The following is a 19,347-nucleotide window of genomic DNA, read 5'->3' as shown; positions in this document are numbered from 1 at the left end:
CCCATCCGGGATCGCGCAAGCGCAGCCGGCCGGGAGTCCCGCCGCCGGTCCCGAGCCTGCAGAAGCGCCCGAGCTGCCGCCGCCGCCGCCGCCGCCCGCCATGGGTTCAGGTCCCCGGCTGCCGCCGCCTCTGGGGCTCTGCCTGTGGCTTTGCGTGCTTGTGCTTTCTGCGGGGGCCTCGGGGTCGTCGGGCGTCCGCAAGCGAGGCCCCACGGTGACGGCCAAGGTGACCGAGTGGAGGACGCACGTCCCCTCCTGTCGGGCAGAGGGATGGGGAGCTTTGGGGACCGGGATCCCTGTGTCGGGTAGCGGGGGGGGGGGGGGGGGGGCAGAGGATGGGCGGCTGCGCCAGGCTGGTGCGAGGGGATCGCCCGCGCCGCGGTGGTGGAAGTGCTCGTGGTGGGGAGGGGGGCACTTTCCCGGATGACTTCTTGGGGGGCGAAGGCCCGAGCCCTAGCCCGCCCCCGCCGCTGTTTGTTTGAACTTGACCTCCCAGGTCGGGGGTCCGAGGTGGCCAGCTCAGGGGTTAGGAGAAACTTCCGGAACCGGTGGGCCCTCTCTCCAGGAAGGGGACGGCCCAGGCACTTCCTTCGGCGTGGCGGGGACTTGGGAACCGAAGCGGGAGGAGTGCGGGGGGGACGGGAGGGGGAGACGTGCTCCGAGCTCAGCGGTAGCCTGGGGCGCCCGCCGGCGATGTCACCCAGCAGGGAGAGCCCAGCACAGCCCCTGCGCGGGTGTGGGTGGTGTCCGGGCAGGAGTTACCACCCGTGCTCGTGGGAGCCTGCCTCCTCCATATGGGAGCTTGGTCCTCCCCTGGGAGAGAGAGGTGCGCCCGTAGACTTCAGCGGCTGGGGTGGTGCTGGCGGCATAGGCAGCACCTGTGTCCGTGAGGCCGGCCTTTTTGTCTTGATCGCGGGGGGGGGGGCGGGGGAGGATCTGCCAAATCTGCCATAGACTGCCCTCGTGGCTTCAGTTTTTTTCCAGCAGTTACCCAAGGTTAGAAGATAATGGCAGGGTGCAGGGCGCAGGGAGAGACAGGCCGAGGGGAGGGGAGGGGCTGCTTGGGCTGTTAATTGCTACTGCTAGAAAAACTGCTAGAAAAACGGGGCGGTAGTCTCTTGGAATCTGGAGGAAGGGGCCGCTCACGCAGTCTTAACAACCAGCCCCGTGTTCCACCGTGGACATGGTACTGTGGAACTCGTAGAACCCTTAAATCTACCGCAGACCCCACCTGAGAGGGGGCGAGGGGGTATCAAAGGGGCTGGGAGGGGGAAGTTCAGCCCCGCATCTGATGTACCCTGAGTGAACCGATAGACCTTGGGGGCGGGGGCTGCCTGAGATAAACTTAGCCTGATTGTTTTCAGCGCAAATTCTACTCCCAGCCCCTTGATCTTTTGGGCTTAATCTAGTTTTGGGAAGTGGCTTGTGCAGGCCACAGAGCTGAAGCAGGGGATGGGGGCTCTTTCAGTCTGCAAATATATTTGGGCCTATTAGGATACAGTGATAAACATAAAACTCATGAAGTTATGAAATGATGAAGGAAATAAACCCCAGTATAGATTGGGTGACATTTAAAAATACCTGAAGGATAAGAAACCCAGCCTGGCAAAGAAAGATAGGGAGGCAAACTTAGTGCCTGTGCAAAGGCCTCCAGACAGGAAAGCCATCTTCCCATCAAGAGGCTGGATTGCCTGGGAAGTGGGGCTTCAGGGCAGGGCTGAGAGGGGCGTGGCTCCAGGTGAGGTGGGGGCTAAGCAGCAGCAAGATCCTGCAGGGCCTCAGAGGTCACAGTTAGGAGTGTGGGTTTTGAGGCAATTCGTCTTATAATTTGAGGTCTTATTCTAAGTGCAGATAGAGCTGGCGAAGGGTTTTAAGCACAGGTTTGACAGGGTCTCATATGTGCTTTTAAACCATTACTGTGGTGGCTCAGTCTCCGGAGAGTGACCTGGGAGGGCATGCTGGGCTCCATGCCAGAGTCCAGATGGTGGTGGCTGGGATTAGGGCAGTAATGGGGGAATTGGAGAGCAAGGAGGGACTTGATATAGATTCTGGAGGTATCACAAGACTTGCTGACAGTTTATACAGGGGGGAAGGGGAAGGGATTAGGATTGCCAGATAAAATACAGGAGGCCCAGTTAGATGTGAATTTCAAATAAACAGTGAGGAATTTCTTGGTGTGAGGGTGTCACCTGCAATATTTGGGAGCAAGCTTCACCTGGGAAGTTGTAAACCTACCAATGCAGAGCCTACCCCAGAGCAAGTCAGTCACCACCTCTGGGGGTGCCTGGGTTGGGAAACTCGAGAGGAGGGAGGGATAGAGGAGAGGCGGAGGCTGTGGCTGCAGGAGGGGAGCTTGGAGCATCTCAGCCCCTGTTTAAGGTGCTGTCACTGAGGAAGTGTCCAGGTGTTCTATTCTAGGATTGCGTAGGCCAGTCTTCTTCAGGTTCCACTCTGTTGAATTCATTACACTTACAGTGAACTTTTTAAAGCAACAAGATCTCCTGGAAAATGGAGACATTAAAAATGATTCCTCTGAGTGGGGAAAAGTAGATTAATTGGCCACTCCTCCACTGTTTTCTTTCCCCTGGCAATCTTTTGCTTTTCCTCTGATTTCTAAAAACAGGAATCTGTAAATGAGGGGTGTGGTGCTGTCCGCCTGCAGGGCCCTTTACTGGCCCTCGCCTTGTCCCCGAATCCTGCTGCCAGGCCACTGCCTCAGCTTCCTGCCCAGCCAAAGAGGCTCAGGTGGGGCTCTGGCTCATTGGCCTCAAAATCCACTGACGTGGCCCCTGCATTTTCCAGCAGAGCCAAGGCTTCTGTATAGCCAGGCACCCAGAGTGTAGAAAGTAATGCCGCCCCCTTTGCAGCTGTACTCTTCACAGCGTGCTGGCACTTTCTACCTTGTGGCGTGGCCGTGAGACTAAGGCTGGGTGATCTTGATCTTGGGCGGGTTCTCTGATGTCTCAGGCTCTGGCTCCTCCTCTGTAAAATGGAGATGGAGATAATATCTGCTCATGAAAGTTTTGCACCCTGGATGTGATAGAGCAGGTACAGTGATTAGCCCTGATGTGTGCTCCTGATCGAAGAGCTCAGTTGTTAGAGTTACTGGTGTTATTAATCCCCCTGCAGCAATGCAGACCTGAAGAATCGTCTGTGTTACAGATGAGGACCACGAGCTCACAGCCAGGTAGTGGTGGACCTGGGTTTCGTTGACATCACAGCTCACATTGCTGTGGAGATGGAAGAGGATGAACCCTACAGGGGTTTGGGTCAGGCTACCTAAGTGCCTATTCACTCTTCCCTCACCTTGCTCCACCTCCAGTGCCCCATAATTTTCAAATCACTTTCAAGGCAGCTTCGAGGGAAAACAAGAAGTGACTGAAATGCCCACCCCTAAAGTGCAACATGGGATCCAAGTACCAACTCCAGGAAGCCTGCCCTGGTCCCCTCGGATAATCAGCACCTCTAACCCTATTTTATCTGTACTCGTCTTCTGATAAAACTCGATTTCCCATTATACTAAAGCTACTGGTATATGCGCTTTCTGTTCTGTGGGACTGGAAGCTCCATTTCCATTAGAGTGTAAGACAGTAAGGCTGAGTGCAAGACAATAAGATTTTTACTGAGTTAGGCTGGATGAAAAGCACTTCTCAGGCTCCCCAGATGTTATTTTCTTTACTTTCTAAACATTCATGGGCTTTATTTGCTCCGCTTTATTTTAAAAGTCTGGCAGGCTTTTCTAGTATCTTATACAGAACTTCTTTAAAATTATGTCCCTGATTCTTTTCCCGGTGCTACTTTGTTATAGCCCCTTAAGGAATTTACTCCTTGGCTTGGAAATCCCTTTGTAGAGACAAGCTCTACAGGACCAGGCTCATGTGTGGGTTAACGCAGCCTCATTGCATTGCTCTCCTCTACATCATTGCCTCAGCTCAAGGTCTTCCATGTATTCTTACAGTTATACTGGATAAATACTAACACTGTTTACTGCTTTGCCATGTGAAAATTGTAAAACACCACATGGAACACTAAATATCACATCACTCACGGCAGACGAGCTGATGTATTGACAGAAGCTCTTATCTTGAACTGAAGGTGGACAGTCTTTACTTCATGATTTTTCTCAACTGTAAGACATCCTTTTTCTTTGACAACCCTTCTTATATTTTTTAAAGCCATCTCTTGAATGTCTTTTTTCCACATCCATTCAAACATTAAATTGGTTCATATAATCTAAACTCGCTAATAGAATGCCCTTCGACTCCATGGCCTTTTCAAGTGTTCTATCTCAGAATCATCTTCACACAGTGATTTGTGAAGCAAAATGGATATAATTTCATTTCAGATGACAAGGTTCTTTTTAAAGTCCAAGAGAACCTTTAAAGTTTATCTGCAAAAAGAGCGACTCACACTTACCTCTGGATATGTGTTTTTTTCTGTCCTAAAACGTTGGGACAGTAAAAGAACACGTTACTTGTGTAACATGACGAGGTATGTCAATCTTGTGGCCGGTGGGCCACTAAACGAGGCATGCGGCCCGCCGGCCGCGAGTTTGACATGCTTGGGAAAGGTTTCGTCAGGACCTGAGTGTAACTTTTGCTGTACTTTGGGTGAGGCGGGGGACCTGGTGCCTTACTGAGCTTGGGTTAGGGTTAGGGTTAGGGTTAGGGTTAGGATTAGGGAGTGAGTGGCAGGCCTTTGGGAGGACTGCGTGCGATTTGATCATCTTTTGCAGTCCCCTTGGTTGCAGATGTCTATGGAGAACTCACTGGGAAAGTAGCAGTGTTTGAAGTTCCAAAAACTAAATCTGGATGGCTAGCCTATTCATCTCCTCACCAATTTTTCTTTTTCTGCCAAGATGAGAGAGCGTTACCTTTCAGAAGAGAAAGTTTCCACTCTAACCTTCACCCACAAACTGGGAAACAGGAAGTAGCAGCAGTGCTTGTCTGGGTGTGTGGGGAAGTGGAATTCTTGAAGACTTTACTGGCCGACTCTGACAGTATTGAGTCAAACGTGAAACTCAGTACCTACCACAGTGTCTGGCCCTTAGGTGGTGCTCAATAAATGGTTGTTGAATGAATATGTACGAGCAAAGTGCACCCAAAACATGGGAATAGAGTTCCTTAAACGTATGTCATGCTCCTCCATGGCCCCTCTGTAAAATACTGGTGGGCACGGCTTTCGTAGGTGGATCAATTCACAGATTTTCATTTTCACTTACCTTGTATACGTGGCGTTTCCACATAACCTCCTGCTCTGCCTTTCAACCACACACAGGTTTTCTTGGATGTGAGGATCGGAGACAAAGATGTTGGCAGGATAGTGATTGGCCTCTTTGGAAAAGTTGTGCCCAAGACGGTGGACAATTTTGTTGCTTTGGCCACAGGGGAGGTATGTCTCAGCTTATTTCTTTTGTGCACAAATTGGATCTTCCTTCTCTCAAGTCAAGATAAAGATGTCTTCTGGGGAAAAAGTATTTAATTAGTAGGTCAGGTGGACCTGAGACATCTTGCAATATTTTACTTCATTTTTGCATAAAACCTGTATTCTTCAGGCCCTCGGCTTCTAGAAAGCGAGGGGAAACAGTCATCAAATGAAAATGCAGATTGCTCTTTTTTTAGTAATTCACATTAGTACTTTACTTCCATGGTTTGTTTGTTTACTTATATTTATTAATTTGATCAGTTAATGATAATTTCTAACAGTGAATTATTGCAGAGGCCTAAACAAGTTCTGTAGGTATTTTGTATAATTTTCTCGTTTTGTTATTTTCAGATAAACACTGGGGTTTATCTTTCAGTATGGGTTATATCTACTTATATATTCAATTGACATAATCTCTTTAGAAAGGATATGGATATAAAGGAAGCAAATTTCATCGTGTCATCAAAGATTTCATGATTCAAGGAGGAGACTTCACCAATGGGGATGGCACTGGCGGTAAATTGTCTTTTGTATTTTTCCTTTTCCACCTAACAAACTGAAACCTAAAATTAAGCCAGTATATTCACCCAGTATATTGAGTTCTAAGATTTAAGGAACAAAGTCATAAAGACCACCAAATGAATTCTTTAGGAAGGATAAAGTTTTGGGGGCCAAATGTTGGTAGATATGAATGAGCAATGCCTTCTAATTTTAAATAGTATTACTTTGGTGTTCATTATCTCCCCATAGCGGAAATATGTTCATTTAGTAGACTATTTAGCAATTATTAAAATGCTAGACTACTGGTATGTAGCAGTACAGAAAGCTATCTGCCACAGGAAGGGAAGGCAGAATATACCACTGTGCTTATGGGGGTAGTAGCTCGCTATAAATTGGATGTTGGTGGAGGAAGACTGGGGGCATCATTTTAGAAGGACAAGATTGGTATTTAGATGCTGGGGGCCAGCCCCAGCGGGTCCAGGGGTTCCCAAAGGTGTGGACTGAGTCCGCGAAGAATGTTTTACACGGAGACAGCGTTCAAAACTCTCTAGCTTTCCTTAGTCTCGGAGACAGCGTTCAAAACTCTCTAGCTTTCCTTAGTCTCCGTGGATCTTCCCTATGCCTGGCTGAGGCCACAGAGAGAGAGATCCCAAGGCAAGCTGAGCCTTTATTTTATAGTGAGAGGTAAACAAGGTAGTGGTTTCCAAAGTTACACTGTTCTTGTGAGTTTCACTTGTTTTTGTTCTTGTGAGTTTCACTTATTTACACCATGGTTATACTTCCGGCACTTCCTCAGCCAATTAGCTTCCCAGATAAGATCTAGGGAGCCTCATAAGGTCAAGCCTAATTATGCTAAGAGGACTGTGCCCTCTAAGCTGGGAATTGTTTGTGACTTTGCCCACAGGTCAGTCCGAGGCTTAACCCTATATCAGCTCCCCACATTTAGATGGCAGGATTACAGGTGAATTTATACCCTTCTCTCAAAATTCTTTCATTTCATTGTCAACTTTTTTAATAATAAAAAATCAATCAATAGATGAGTTTTCAAAATTATAATATAAATTAATTTTTATAAAGTTACAGTTCTATAAAATACAACTAAATAAATGTATAGACTTTCAAATCTCCCTGACCATGGTTTCTGATGGAGGATTCCAGCTACCCAGCTCCCTGGACTATTTTCCTTCAGAAATGTAGTGAGTTCCCTTCCTGAATACATGTGGTACATGTAACCATGCAGAATTTAAATTTAAGACTTTTAATGATCAAATGCCAGTTTTGGCGGATATTAAACTGCTAACTTTTTCAAGAAACCTAGGCCATTTTCCAGCACTATTGCTAATTGTATGTTTATTGCAATGGTTTGTTTATAACAAAATGCCTACCATTACACGTTTGGATTTGCCAGGCACTTCAGGAAGATTACCTTTAGCCCTTGCAAAAATGCTGCAAGCTGCAGGGAAGTAGCATGGAGCAGGTAACTCAGGTAAATGGGTTGGTGAGGATGCGCAGGGAAGGGATCCCAGCTGCTGTGGAGCTGGTTCTCATTGGAAAAGCCTGCAGCTCAAGGATCAACAACCCCCTTCCCTCCCCACACCATCCCCTCCTGGACTGACATCCCACTGTCCTCCCCTTGGGCACAGCAGCAATGGTGACTGAGCTTTACTGTGTCTCCTTTTCTACATTTTTCTTTCTCGCTGCCCGTGTGTGTGTGTGTGTGTGTGTGTGTGTGTGTGTGGCGCGCACGCACAGGTGCAAGTGTGTGCATACATGAGTTGAGTTAAAATTCTCTGAGTTTTGGAGATAGGACCTTGTGGATCACTTAATTCAGCCTGAACTCCTCTGTGGGCAGAGCTTTCCTGCCAGGTCACCTCATATGTCACTGACCAACCAGCTTGCCTTTGATATCCACTTCTGGTCCTAACTAAGCCAGGATTTTAGGGCTGGCAGTGGATGGATAGGGAGCCCTGCAGAAGGGGAGAGGGTGAGCATGACAGGCACTCACGGTGTTGGAGGAGGGAGCATATATTTCTCATGGGGAAATGTGTTCTGCTCTACCTGCTGCTTTGCTAGAACTCCAGCCCATCTGCCTGCTTTCGGTCGTTCTGTTCAGGTTGGATCACTGGGTGTTCCCCATCGCCATCACCCTCTGTATTTTGACGAGCCTGATGTCATTGTGCCTAATGACTTCCAGGCCGGCTGCTCTTGCTCTTAGTGCTGAGGCAGCAAAGAGCACCTGCTTTAGAATCAGAAAGCCAGGTGCTCAAGTTCTGTTCCGCTGTTTTCAAGTTTTGTAGCCTGGGTTTCTCATTGCAAACCAGGATTGAGAATACCTATTCTATGGGTTGTTTTGAGAATTAGCTAAGAGTATTGAGTGCTTAGTGTACCCTGGTTGGATGCGAGGTAGGAGTGACCCGGAGAGGTACCCTGGACCTCAGGACAGAGATTGAGCCATGAAATGGCTCATCCACCTTTCAGTCTGGCTTTACTATTACATCTTGCCCTTCAATTACTTCTCATGTTACAGTGAAATCACTGAACTAGTTGGTCAGGGTTTGGCCCTTGGGTTGAGGCCAGAGGGTATGCTGCCATCCTGTGTCAAATTTAAGGCTTTTGTGTATGTTGGTTTCAGTCCCCAGTGCCCTGCTTCCTTAAGGAGTTCCTACTTTATGCTCCCTTTCATTTCTCCTTATCTTTTACCATCTTTTCCCCATTTCCCACTCTTATTGGGTCCTATTTACCAATTCTGCAAAAACCTCATGTTTCCCTTTGAAGGACTGACTTCCATATAACATCTGTTGAATCTCCTCTTTCTTGTTCTGTCTCACCAGGTATAAGCATTTACGGTGAGACATTTCCAGATGAGAACTTCAAACTGAAGCATTATGGCATTGGGTGGGTCAGCATGGCCAATGCCGGGCCTGACACCAATGGCTCTCAGTTCTTCATCACCTTGACCAAGCCCTCCTGGTTGGACGGCAAACATGTGGTATTTGGAAAAGTCATCGATGGCATGGTAACTTGATATATTATTTTTCTCACTCAAAGCTTTATATTTATAATGAGTATTTTCAATGAGTATTTTAATGGTGCTTGTTAGAGATCCATCATTATAAGAGGCTGACTGGCCTTTTCAGAGGTGAATAAATTACAAATGGTATGGCATTTTAATTGTTAGGAGCATTGGGGCAGAAGCTGAGGACCTGACATGGAGAAGTTGAGTACTTAAGTTAATATAACTCACTACTTGTTATAAATGGAAACTCTATTTAAGGTAACCAAATAAAACTAGGGCCCTGTGTGTGCATACAACGGAATATTGTTCAGCCGTAAAAAGGAAGGAAATCCTGTCTCATGCTACAACATGGAAGAAACTTGAGAATGTTAAGTGAAATAAGCCAGTCATAAAGAGACTGTATGAATCTACTTATATGAGGTGGTATCTAAAGAAGTCAAACACATAGGAACATAAAGTAGAATAGTGGTTGCCAGGGGTTATGGGGAGGAGGAAATGGGGAGTTAATGTTCAATGGGTATACAGTTTCAGGTTTGCAAGACGAAAAAGTTCTGGAGATTAGTTGCACTACAATGTGAATATATTTAACAATGTCGAACTTTACTCTTAGGAATGGATAGGATGGTAAATATTACATTTTGTGTTTCTTACACGATAAAAAAAAAAACAAACCCTAGTGCCCCATGCGGTTCAGTCCAGACATAAGTCACCTTTAGAGACACACAGTATAGCATTCAATATTACTAAAGAGAATTCAAATTTATGCTGCTGACTCAAAAAATACCAAAGGCGTCCAGTTCATAATCCATAGGAACACTTCTTAAAGTCCTCATTCTTTTCCACTTTCAATATTTCTTCTCCTTAACAACTGCCCGAAGTAGCTCTCTCAACTGCTGGCTATTGGAAGGTCTGCCCAGCCCAACCCTGGACCTTCCTTGTCTTCTTCCATATTTCATTGTGTTTTGTTTTCCTGTGAGTTGGTCTGCCTCCCTCATCCAAAACCTAAATAAACCAATCTCACTCACTGCAACTTTTCCACAACTCCCGCCTGCTATTCTGATTCTACCCAACAGAAAGCCAGGAAGTGAGCTGGCCGACTCAGAAGCTCCTTTACAAGGAAAGGAAGTGCCTAACCTGAGCTGTCAAAGATAGAATTCTCATTAGCAAGTGGGATGAGAGGGGATAGGGCAAATACATATCACTTAATATGTCACTTCACATCCCATCACAATAAAGGGCATGCCTATGTTCTCATGAGCTATAATTGTCCTGAAAATAATATAGTCTTTTCTTTTTAAAATGTTTTTTATTGAATTTTTAGAGAAAGAGAAAGGAAGAGGGAGAGACAGAGAGAAACATGGATGCGAGAGAGAGACATCCATCGGCTGCCTCCTGCACGCCCCCTACTAGGAATTGAGCCTGAAACCCAGGCATGTGCCCATACACGAATCGAACCAGTGACCTTTTGGTACATGGGACAGTGCTCAACCAACTGAGCCACACAGGCCAGAATCTAGTCTTAAATGATAATGAATGTCATCACTCTTCAAGTCTCTGACTGAACTTTGCTTTGAATGAGCTAAACATGGGCATGCATGTGTTAAATGAGTTTGGGTGTTTGACTACTGGGCCTAACCAAGTTCTAAATAGTTTAAATATAAACTGATTTACTCATCCATTCAATGAATATTTTTTAATGCAACAACATGCTAAACTGTAAGAAAACTGAAGAGTACAAGTTTTGGGTGGTCTTCTTCTGGTCATGGTTTTTCTTCCAGCCTTCTAGATCTTATGTCTTATTGCTCTAATTGAAGCAACAGTTTCCTTCTATCAGTTGGTATGCCTCCTAGGAGACCTGCTGCCTGGTCTTAGAGGAAAATTCCTTAACATTTTATGGGTTATAAACTTTTTAAAAAACTAATGAGAACTATAGACTTTCTCTCCAGGAAAAAAAAAGTGTGAGTATGTTTCATCGTTTCAGGAAATTGAGGGAATCTCCTGAATTACATCCTTTGATTCCCAAAGATCATCTGAGTTGTGTTAACAAAGTGACCCAGATGATCTCTAGACCTCACCTCAGAGCTATGGCAGAACCTCCAGAGGTGGGCCCACAAATAAGCATTTTTAAATTGTGGTAAAATATACATAACAGGGGATTTTCCATTTTAACCATTAAATAAGCATTTTTTAAAAAGTACTACAGGTTATTTGGATGTGTAGTCACTGTGTTAGGTACACATGTGTGCGCACACACAGTCTATTTAGAAATACATATTAGAAGAATGCTGGCCTTTTATCTTAAAGCGATCTAAGTCAGCCAGAGGTTGGAATGTCCAAGGCACTCAGACACTCTGTTGCTACTTGTGTCTCAGCGTGTTTGGGAAACACCAGAAGCTGACTTTCCCCGTCCTTGGCCAGGCCTTTAGTGTGACACGAGGTGGTATGTGGGCCTGTGAAATCTCTACGGCAGAGGAAGAGGCCTGTGCATCACTGTGGGGTTGGGGTTACATTAGAGTTAGACTCACCTATGTATGGATTAAAGGCTTGGGTCAGGTGTTTTTAAAAAATATATATTTTTATTGATTTCAGATAGGGAGAGAGAGAGAAAAACATCAATGATAAGAGAATCATTGATTGGCTGCCTCCTGCTCACCCCCTACTGGAGATAGAGCCCACAATCCGCAACATGGACATGTGCCCTGACCAGAAATGGAACCTGCCCTCCTGATTAATGGGTTGATGCTCAACCACTGAGCACACCAGCCAGGCAACTTGGGTCATTTAGTAAATGGGCAAACCCAAAACAAGCTCCCCTTCTAAATCTGGCCCATTTGATGATGCCTGGACCTATGACAGGTGGAGTTGAAATGGACTCAAACTCCATGTTTACTGTTACTTAGGGTTATAACAAGTGAGTGGAAATATCTTTAATTAGAGGTAGGTGTTTACAAAAATATCTAATTTTTTGTTTTTCAGAAAATAAAATGCTAATAAAAAGAAATGAGGAAATAAATATGCTCTCTAATCAGCAAGGTAGTGGGTCAGTTTTATTCTTTAATATATAAATTTCCTGAATAGTCTAAGTTTTCCATAGTTAGCTTGTATAGTTTTGTTATCATAGAAAAAACAACTTACTTCCCACTTGGGCTTTCAGACTCGGTGTTGATTTCACTTCTGATTGCCATTCTTGCTGGTCAGAAGTGAACCTCCTGTCCGCTTTTCTCTCACCAGACAGTGGTCCACTCCATAGAGCTTCAGGCAACTGATGGGCACGACCGCCCACTCACCGACTGCTCCATCGTCAACAGCGGCAAGATAGACGTGAAAACACCCTTTGTGGTTGAGGTCCCCGACTGGTGATGCAGCTGGCAGGAAACAAGGAACACACTCTATCAGGGCGTGCGTGCGTGTGTACGTGCGTGAGTGAGTGCGTGCGTGCAGGTCTTTTGATTCTTCAAAGTTACTGTTTTGCTTTGTCTTTCTACTCTCTTCTGTTTTCCACTCCAGATCACAGGAGAGTTATAAAAACCAACCAAAGTTTATTTTGCATGAATTTTGTTAAATCACTTGTTTAGGAACTTTGTACTTAAAAGACATACCCCTTCCTTCAATGGTGCTATTTTTAAACTAGAAAGCTTGGTATTCGCTATTTTCTTTGGAAGAACACAATTATTATTTTGATGAATTAACTGTGATCCCCAAGTTAGGTGATACTGAAGATTTGTCAGGAAAAGATGGGGACGTGAAGTGTATTGTTTTGTATTTAAACAGAATTCATTTTAGGTAAAGGGAGATTTGATTAGTATAATCTGATATATGTCATAGGAACCTTTACCTGATGCAGGGTGCTTTGATGTTCTCTGTATTAAATACTTTTTATATAGATCAACTCTTTTTGCAAGACTTTTTTATTAAAAATTCTTTAAAAATTAATGTACAAAAATATACACACTCTAATGTTAACGAATGGAATGGAGAGGGTTCTGTAAATCAGAGTATTAAAATAATGGAATAATTTGGGGTGAGAATGCACAGAAATGATGCCCATCCACATTCCAAATACTTGAACTGATTAGTCCCTAATTTTTAGTAACTGCAACATTTTCAGAAAGGTCCCTTGAGTCCAGTAGCAACAAAAAGGAATCTTTTTTACTTAAATGAGCTGAGAAAGGAAAATCCTGTTGGGGCCTTATTGTGACACTCCTGGCTGTAATGGCCTGTGCCTGTTCACATGGGAATGCTATCTGTTAGAAAACAGCCTTTTGCTTCTTCTCTGGGTCCCATGCAGTGAGGGTCCAAAAAAATTCCATCTCTTGAGCTGCATTCTAAGAAAATGGCTCAATGAGAGATGAGAGGAAATGAGCATTCTAACTGCTGATGGGTTAATCCCCACAGCTCTCTGGAGAAGCCAGGAGGGCAGTGCTGTTCCAGTGGCCAAGGAGGGCCTTCTGCGGGCAGGCACATTCGAGCTGAGGGCTGAGGAAGGAAGAGTAGGTGGTGGGCAGGCCAGACCCGGATTCAGGCCTGCTAGGCAGAGAGGGAAGGGGAAGGGTGAGGATCCCAAGGTGAGAGGGAGTGGGCTCCCTCCAGGGCAGAAGCCAAAGCCAGCATGTTGCATCCTGAGAGGTCAGAGGAGTCAGGCTGAGACTGGGTCATGTCGGGCCTCGGGGCCAGGGTAGTCACAGTGTAACGGGGAGTTACCAGTTTAAGCTGGGGAAGGGCATGATGTGGTCTGCATTGGAGAAAGATTATTTTTACAGGGAGCTGAAGTACGTATCAAGAAACAAAACACTCCTAACCTTTGAAGCCCCAGTCCTGGGAATTTGATTTAGAAAGTGATCTGAAGTTGTGTTGGGTGTCACCCAGTCCCCTGTGTTCCAGGGATGACCCCCCATTCTGTTTGGGGATCACACCATTCCCTCAAGCATTTCTTGTCCTTGGTGTAGGCCCGTGGTCGGCAAACCGCGGTTCTTTGGCCCTTTGAGTGTGGCCACGAAGTTTCAATCGCACTGTACGTGCGCGCCCGCACGTGGTATTTTGTGGAAGAGCCACACTTAAGGGGCCGCAGCTTGCCGACCGCTGGTGTAGGCGGACCCTATGGATAAGTGTGCACCTGGCCTGGCCAACTCATTCATTACCTCTTGACACATACATACTGAAGGCTGAACAGAGATGCAGTGCTGCCCTCCTGGTTCCCAGGGAAGGAGACAAGTAATTCACGTGTATGCCACATGAATATATAGCAGAGAAATGGAGCAGGCAGGAAGGTGGAGAGTGGAGAGGTGATCCCGAAAGTCCCTAAGTGTGGGCTGAAGGATGTGAGTGGGTAGTAAGCTGTGAGGACATGGGGGGCAGAGGGGACCAAGAGTGGTGGCTCTGGGTGAAGGGCAGACTGGCGGGTTTAAGGAACAGCAAAAAGTCCATGTGTGCAGTGCCAGGGTGATGGGGAGTGAGGTGGCAGAGGGAGCAGGGTTGTCCTGTTGGCCAAGCAGAACATTGCCTCAACCCTGACCTGGCGACTGGCTCAAGGATAGGTGTTTGACCCCAGGGGTGCTAGTGAGCCTCAATTGTGGGACTTCTGCTGGAAATTCCAGGAGAGGGCTGCTGTCTCTTCTGTGAGGATGTAAAGGAGCAGGTCTGAGAATAAAATCAGCAGCGAGGGAAGCTGGACCAGGGGACAGAAAGATGGATGCTTGAAGACACAACTGAGTCCAGTAGCCTGAAGCCAATCTCCACCCTAATTTATTAGCCATGCAGGCCAATACATTTCCTTTTTGGCTTAAGCCAGGGTGAATTATTTTTTGTGATTTGCAACCTCAAGTCTTTGTCCAATACAGCAATGTTGAAAAGTTTTATGTATAAAGATGTGAATTGCAGAATTATTTATGGTAGCAAAATACTGGAAGCAACCTGAATGTCCCAAAATGGTTATAAAACATACATCCCATAATAGAATACTATGCATTCATTAAGACCAACGCTACAGAACTTAGGAGTAACATGAGAAAATGGATGTTTTCTGGAAAAAAGTAGAAATTCTGTATGCAGCATGATCTCACTTATGTAAATATACACTGAGTGGCCAGATTATTATGACCACCTGACGTTTGTAGGCAAATTAGCTATAATTTCACGCTGAAGTTGCTAGAGGGCCAGACCATTATAAACAGGGAAGCAGGTTGTTTACCACGACAGTAAAGTGATTTTTTTCTGAAGATATGGGTAAACAATACGATTTAACAGCCTTTGAACGTGGGATATATTTGAACCTGAGTGGCCAGATTATTATGACCACCCCATCAGTACTTCATTGGGCCACCTTTTGCCTTCAATACCGCGGCAGTTCTTCTTGGCATTGACTCCACGAGATGTTGAAAGGTGATGCGAGGAATCTGACACCATGCCTGATGAATAGCACCGTCAAGTTCTGTGAGATTTGATGGTTATGGAACCAGCAGCCTGATGGCTCTTTTAACTTTGTCCCACAAATGCTCAATTGGATTGAGATCTGGTGATTGTGGGGGCCACCTAAGCAAGGTAAAGTCTCCCTCATGTTCTTGAAACCACTCCTGCACAATACGAGCACCGTGGCATGGCGCATTGTCTTGTTGGAAGAAGCCATCTCCATTGGGATATGCCATCAGCATGATAGGATGAACTTGATCAGAAACAATACTTAGGTATTTTGTGCTATTCAGACGTTGTTCCACATGAATTAAAGGGCCCAAATCATGCCAGGAAAACGTGCCCCAAACCATAACACTGCCCCCCACCAGCTTGAAGGGTTGTACTCATGCATGTGGAGTGCATGCTTTCATGCTGTTTCCGCCAGATCCTCACTCTGCCATCTGCGTGATGCAACTGGAAACGTGACTCATCGCACCACATGACTTTTTTCCAATGCTCGACTGTCCAATCCTTGTGTTTCTGTGTGAATTGGAGACGTTTTATCTTGGTAACTGCAGACAGCAAAGGTGTTCGAACAGGCCTTTGGCTTCCATATCCCATACGATGCAGTGTACGGCTAATTTGCCTGCAAACGTCAGGTGGTCATAATCTGGCCACTCAGTGTATACTCATAATGCCAATGCAACAACATGTAAATTGACAGAAATCAAATCTGAATGGTGGGATATAAAAATAACTCTTACATTTATATTTTTTACTTTTTTCAGTCTTCCAATTTTTCTCTGGAGTGCGTTTCTTTTGACTATCAAAAGGAAACATGAAGCTTTTTTTTAAGGTAACCAACTGGAAACAAATGGCCTCTTAGATATATAAAGTGTCTTGGATCTCAAAGGTCAGAGGTCACATAAGCAGGCCCCTGCTGCCCACCAGGCATGGGGGCATGTACTGGATACCACACTTGCCACCTAGTGTTTTCATCCGTATGAGCTTAATGACAGCTCTCTAGCTACAAAGCAGAAAGCGGTTCATTTTCAAAGTGCTGAAATTCGGAGACCACTAGGTAGAGCAAACGGGCTGTCTGCTATACCAGAGGACCAATAAGCTCAGGCCACACCCCCTGCCAGAAGCAGTTTATTTATTGTACCCTGAAGGGCAGGCCTTACACCAATCAGCAAGCTGAAGACTACAAACTATTCTTTACCAAAGAATCGATGCTTTCCGCAAAAGCGTTTGAAGCAAGCAGGGCACTCTGTGCCAGGCGGGCTGTGAGAAGGACACACGTAGGCGCCGAGAACCTGTGTGGAGCCAGAGGGAGAGCACACTGGCCACCGCCACACCAAATGACGGCACTTCAGTCTTGAATCATTTTCATAAACAATTTAAAACATCTTGGTATCCTTAGCCATGAGCTGTTTTATTCTACATATTAATTAGCAATTTTCTGGATCACTGAATAAGGACTTAGTGAGATTTATTCTGGGGTTGGATTAGCTAGGACACTTTCAAAATTATTGCCCACTCGGTTTCTGATGGATTCTTAGGTTCTGAGCAGAACTCACCAACCTCATTGTTAGTTCAGCGGTTTTGAGTTACATAAAGACAAAAACATGGCAAGGGGTGTATAGCAGGAAAAGAATTTGTTTTTGTTTTTCAACATTCCTATAATTCAGACAGCTGAGGAAATCTTTGATCTGGAAGACTCATAAAGTCAAAGTCCCTCAAGGCACTTTTTTTTTTTTTTTTTTTTAAATTAAGAGAGAGTGAAAACAGTATTTGTAATGGAAAACTTTGTTGCTGTTAAGGACATAACGGCTTCTACTTAGTTATAATTCATCTTGTGAATTTCAGATTTTGGCCAAGCATTAAATCTTAGGTGCGATATAACATAACCTACTTGGAGATCGGCTTGTGTTCCTGATCATCTTAGAGCAGTGGTTCCCAACGTGGGGCACACGCCCCACAGGAGGGCAATTTGATTTTTAAGGGGGGCAATTGGAGAATGAGTTAAGTGAATTTTTTGCATTTCTTATGGTTCTAGGGTCCTCATATACATTATATAAATATATATTGAGACATATTTATGCATTTCAGTTCTCTATTGTTTTGAAACTTTGCTATTTTTTCATATTATATTATTTTTTAACAATTTCTTAGTGATTTCTTCCTCAGTACTTCAACTGTCCATTCGTTCTTTTTCTCTTTTGTGGATGCCATGTTCTTTGGAAGCTTGGTTATGGCCTTTTAGGCTTCCTCCACGTGAATAGGAGTTCATTTTTTGAATAATAAGAATTATATGTCACAGGGGAGGCATCAGGATTTTAGAGATGCTTAGGTGGGGTATGGCCCAAAAATGGTTGGGAACCACTGATCTAGAGCAATGGAAAACACAATGGCATTAATGCAGAATTAGTGACTAGTCACAGGAGTTCTGTCTGGGGGTGGGGGTGGGAGGGGTGGGGGAAAGGCTATCTGACAAATATTAAGAATCACAACAAAATGCATCATAAAACCCACAAATGGAGTTTTATTTTCATCCCTAGTTCCGTCAGAATGCCCAGAGTCACGAATTTGGAGAGTTTGGAGAGGGCTCAACATGCCCATATCCCTCCTGCTGCCTACTTCTGAAGTTTTATTAGTAGTCATAGAAATTTTCACACCCATTCGGTTTTTCAGAGGGTGTGAAGGGCTTTCTCCCCAAAGCACACCAGGCCTTTAAAAACAAGGTGAGGGCCACCATCGAGCCTAGCGGGTAAATATTATGTCCTCTCCTTTGGATGGATGTCTCCATTTGAAATCTTGAATCTTTTTCCTCCAACTGGGACTTTAAAGACAAGTTTGCTTCCTGGGCCTCTTGAGTTGCTGCAGAGACCAGAAAGTTCCAACTCCTTCTCAGACTCCCTTGACGCTGGGGATCAAGAATAAGGTTCATTGGATGGACTTCTGTGGGATGTGGAGTGGAAGAGAGAAGTGGGTGAACACCATCGTCCTGCTGCTGGGGCTGTGGCTGCTGGAAGCAAGGCCATGGGTGTTGAGGCCATTGTGGAGTAGGTGGTGGCAGATGGACCCCTTGTTCCAGTGCCCAGTCACCAGCTCCCAGGGCACCGCTATGAGGCAGTTATGGCTCTAACAGTGACTTCCTGACCTGACATGCTGATGCTTGGATCAAAGCTACAGTGGTTTTTACCTCAATGGCTCCAGTAGCAGCCTCCTGCCTCCCTGAACTCCTGCTTAAGGCAAAAGTTGTAGCTCCCCTAGCATGTGGGTACTGGAGCTTGCTGGAATGTTCTGGAATTTGTTGCTGGAGACCCAGCAGTTCACCCTCCTCATTCTTTCAAAGATTCTATAAGTATTCAGTTCCTTATTATTTCATTCTGTTTAAAATACCTACTGTGGCTTCTATTTCCTGCAATGGAATTGAAGTGGAATATTAAATTACATATCAAACATTTACCTAAAGTAAAAAATGAAAGTCATCACTAAGAAAAAGAACACGGACATTGGTGCAGTGAAGGCCTGGGGAGGGGGCAGGAGCAGGGTGAAGGGGAGTCAATGGGGGGGGGGGGCGGGGAATATCTGCAATACTTTCAACAATAAAGATAAATTTAAAATAATAAAATATTAATTATCAAAAAATATTTCTTGAGTAGTATGCCACCAAAGATGCTCAGTATTTATTTTTCTTAAATTATCACTATCTTGGTAAATCATAACTACTTAATGAGTACCTTTTGGCTTAATGGATGAGATAATTAACCCTTACCTTGTCATTTTAGACATAAATATCTATGTGAATCCATGAGAAGTTGTGTGTGTATATAGAGACAAGACACAATTTGTATTTCCAACAAAACCTTAGGAGCAGAAGACAACTTCAAATATTTCTTGTTCTTTGTTTTTATTTAACTCAAAATAGCTAATAACAAAAACGTTAAAAAAATATCTCCAACACTTGACTATTCAGTTATTTTTGGTTGATGACATTGAGTAGTTCTTGCTTG

At 44.9% G+C, this 19,347-nt stretch overlaps 1 protein-coding gene across 1 annotated transcript; it reads left to right on the top strand.

Moving 5' to 3' along the window:
* Positions 1-6: 6 nt before the first annotated feature.
* Positions 7-12,828, top strand: PPIC (peptidylprolyl isomerase C). The gene is made up of 5 exons (XM_081088812.1): positions 7-226; positions 5,278-5,391; positions 5,847-5,940; positions 8,757-8,941; positions 12,173-12,828. The coding sequence occupies exons 1-5, from the start codon at positions 101-103 to the stop codon at positions 12,299-12,301; spliced, it is 648 nt and encodes a 215-aa protein (XP_080944938.1). The 5' UTR covers positions 7-100; the 3' UTR covers positions 12,302-12,828.
* The last annotated feature ends 6,519 nt before the right edge of the window (positions 12,829-19,347 follow it).

The sequence above is a fragment of the Myotis nattereri genome (assembly GCF_964212035.1).
Source record: "Myotis nattereri genome assembly, chromosome: 4".
Taxonomy (NCBI): domain Eukaryota; kingdom Metazoa; phylum Chordata; class Mammalia; order Chiroptera; family Vespertilionidae; genus Myotis; species Myotis nattereri.
Note: the sequence above shows the minus strand (reverse complement) of the source record. Positions and strands in the feature narration are given on the sequence as shown.

Excerpts from the sequence above, each read along its gene's own strand:
- PPIC (XM_081088812.1), top strand. The coding sequence starts at position 101 with ATGGGTTCAGGTCCCCGGCTGCCGCCGCCTCTGGGGCTCTGCCTGTGG. Across the intron at positions 5,392-5,846 it reads TTGCTTTGGCCACAGGGGAG|AAAGGATATGGATATAAAGG; the intron begins GTATGTCTCAGC and ends TAATCTCTTTAG. Across the intron at positions 8,942-12,172 it reads GAAAAGTCATCGATGGCATG|ACAGTGGTCCACTCCATAGA; the intron begins GTAACTTGATAT and ends TTCTCTCACCAG.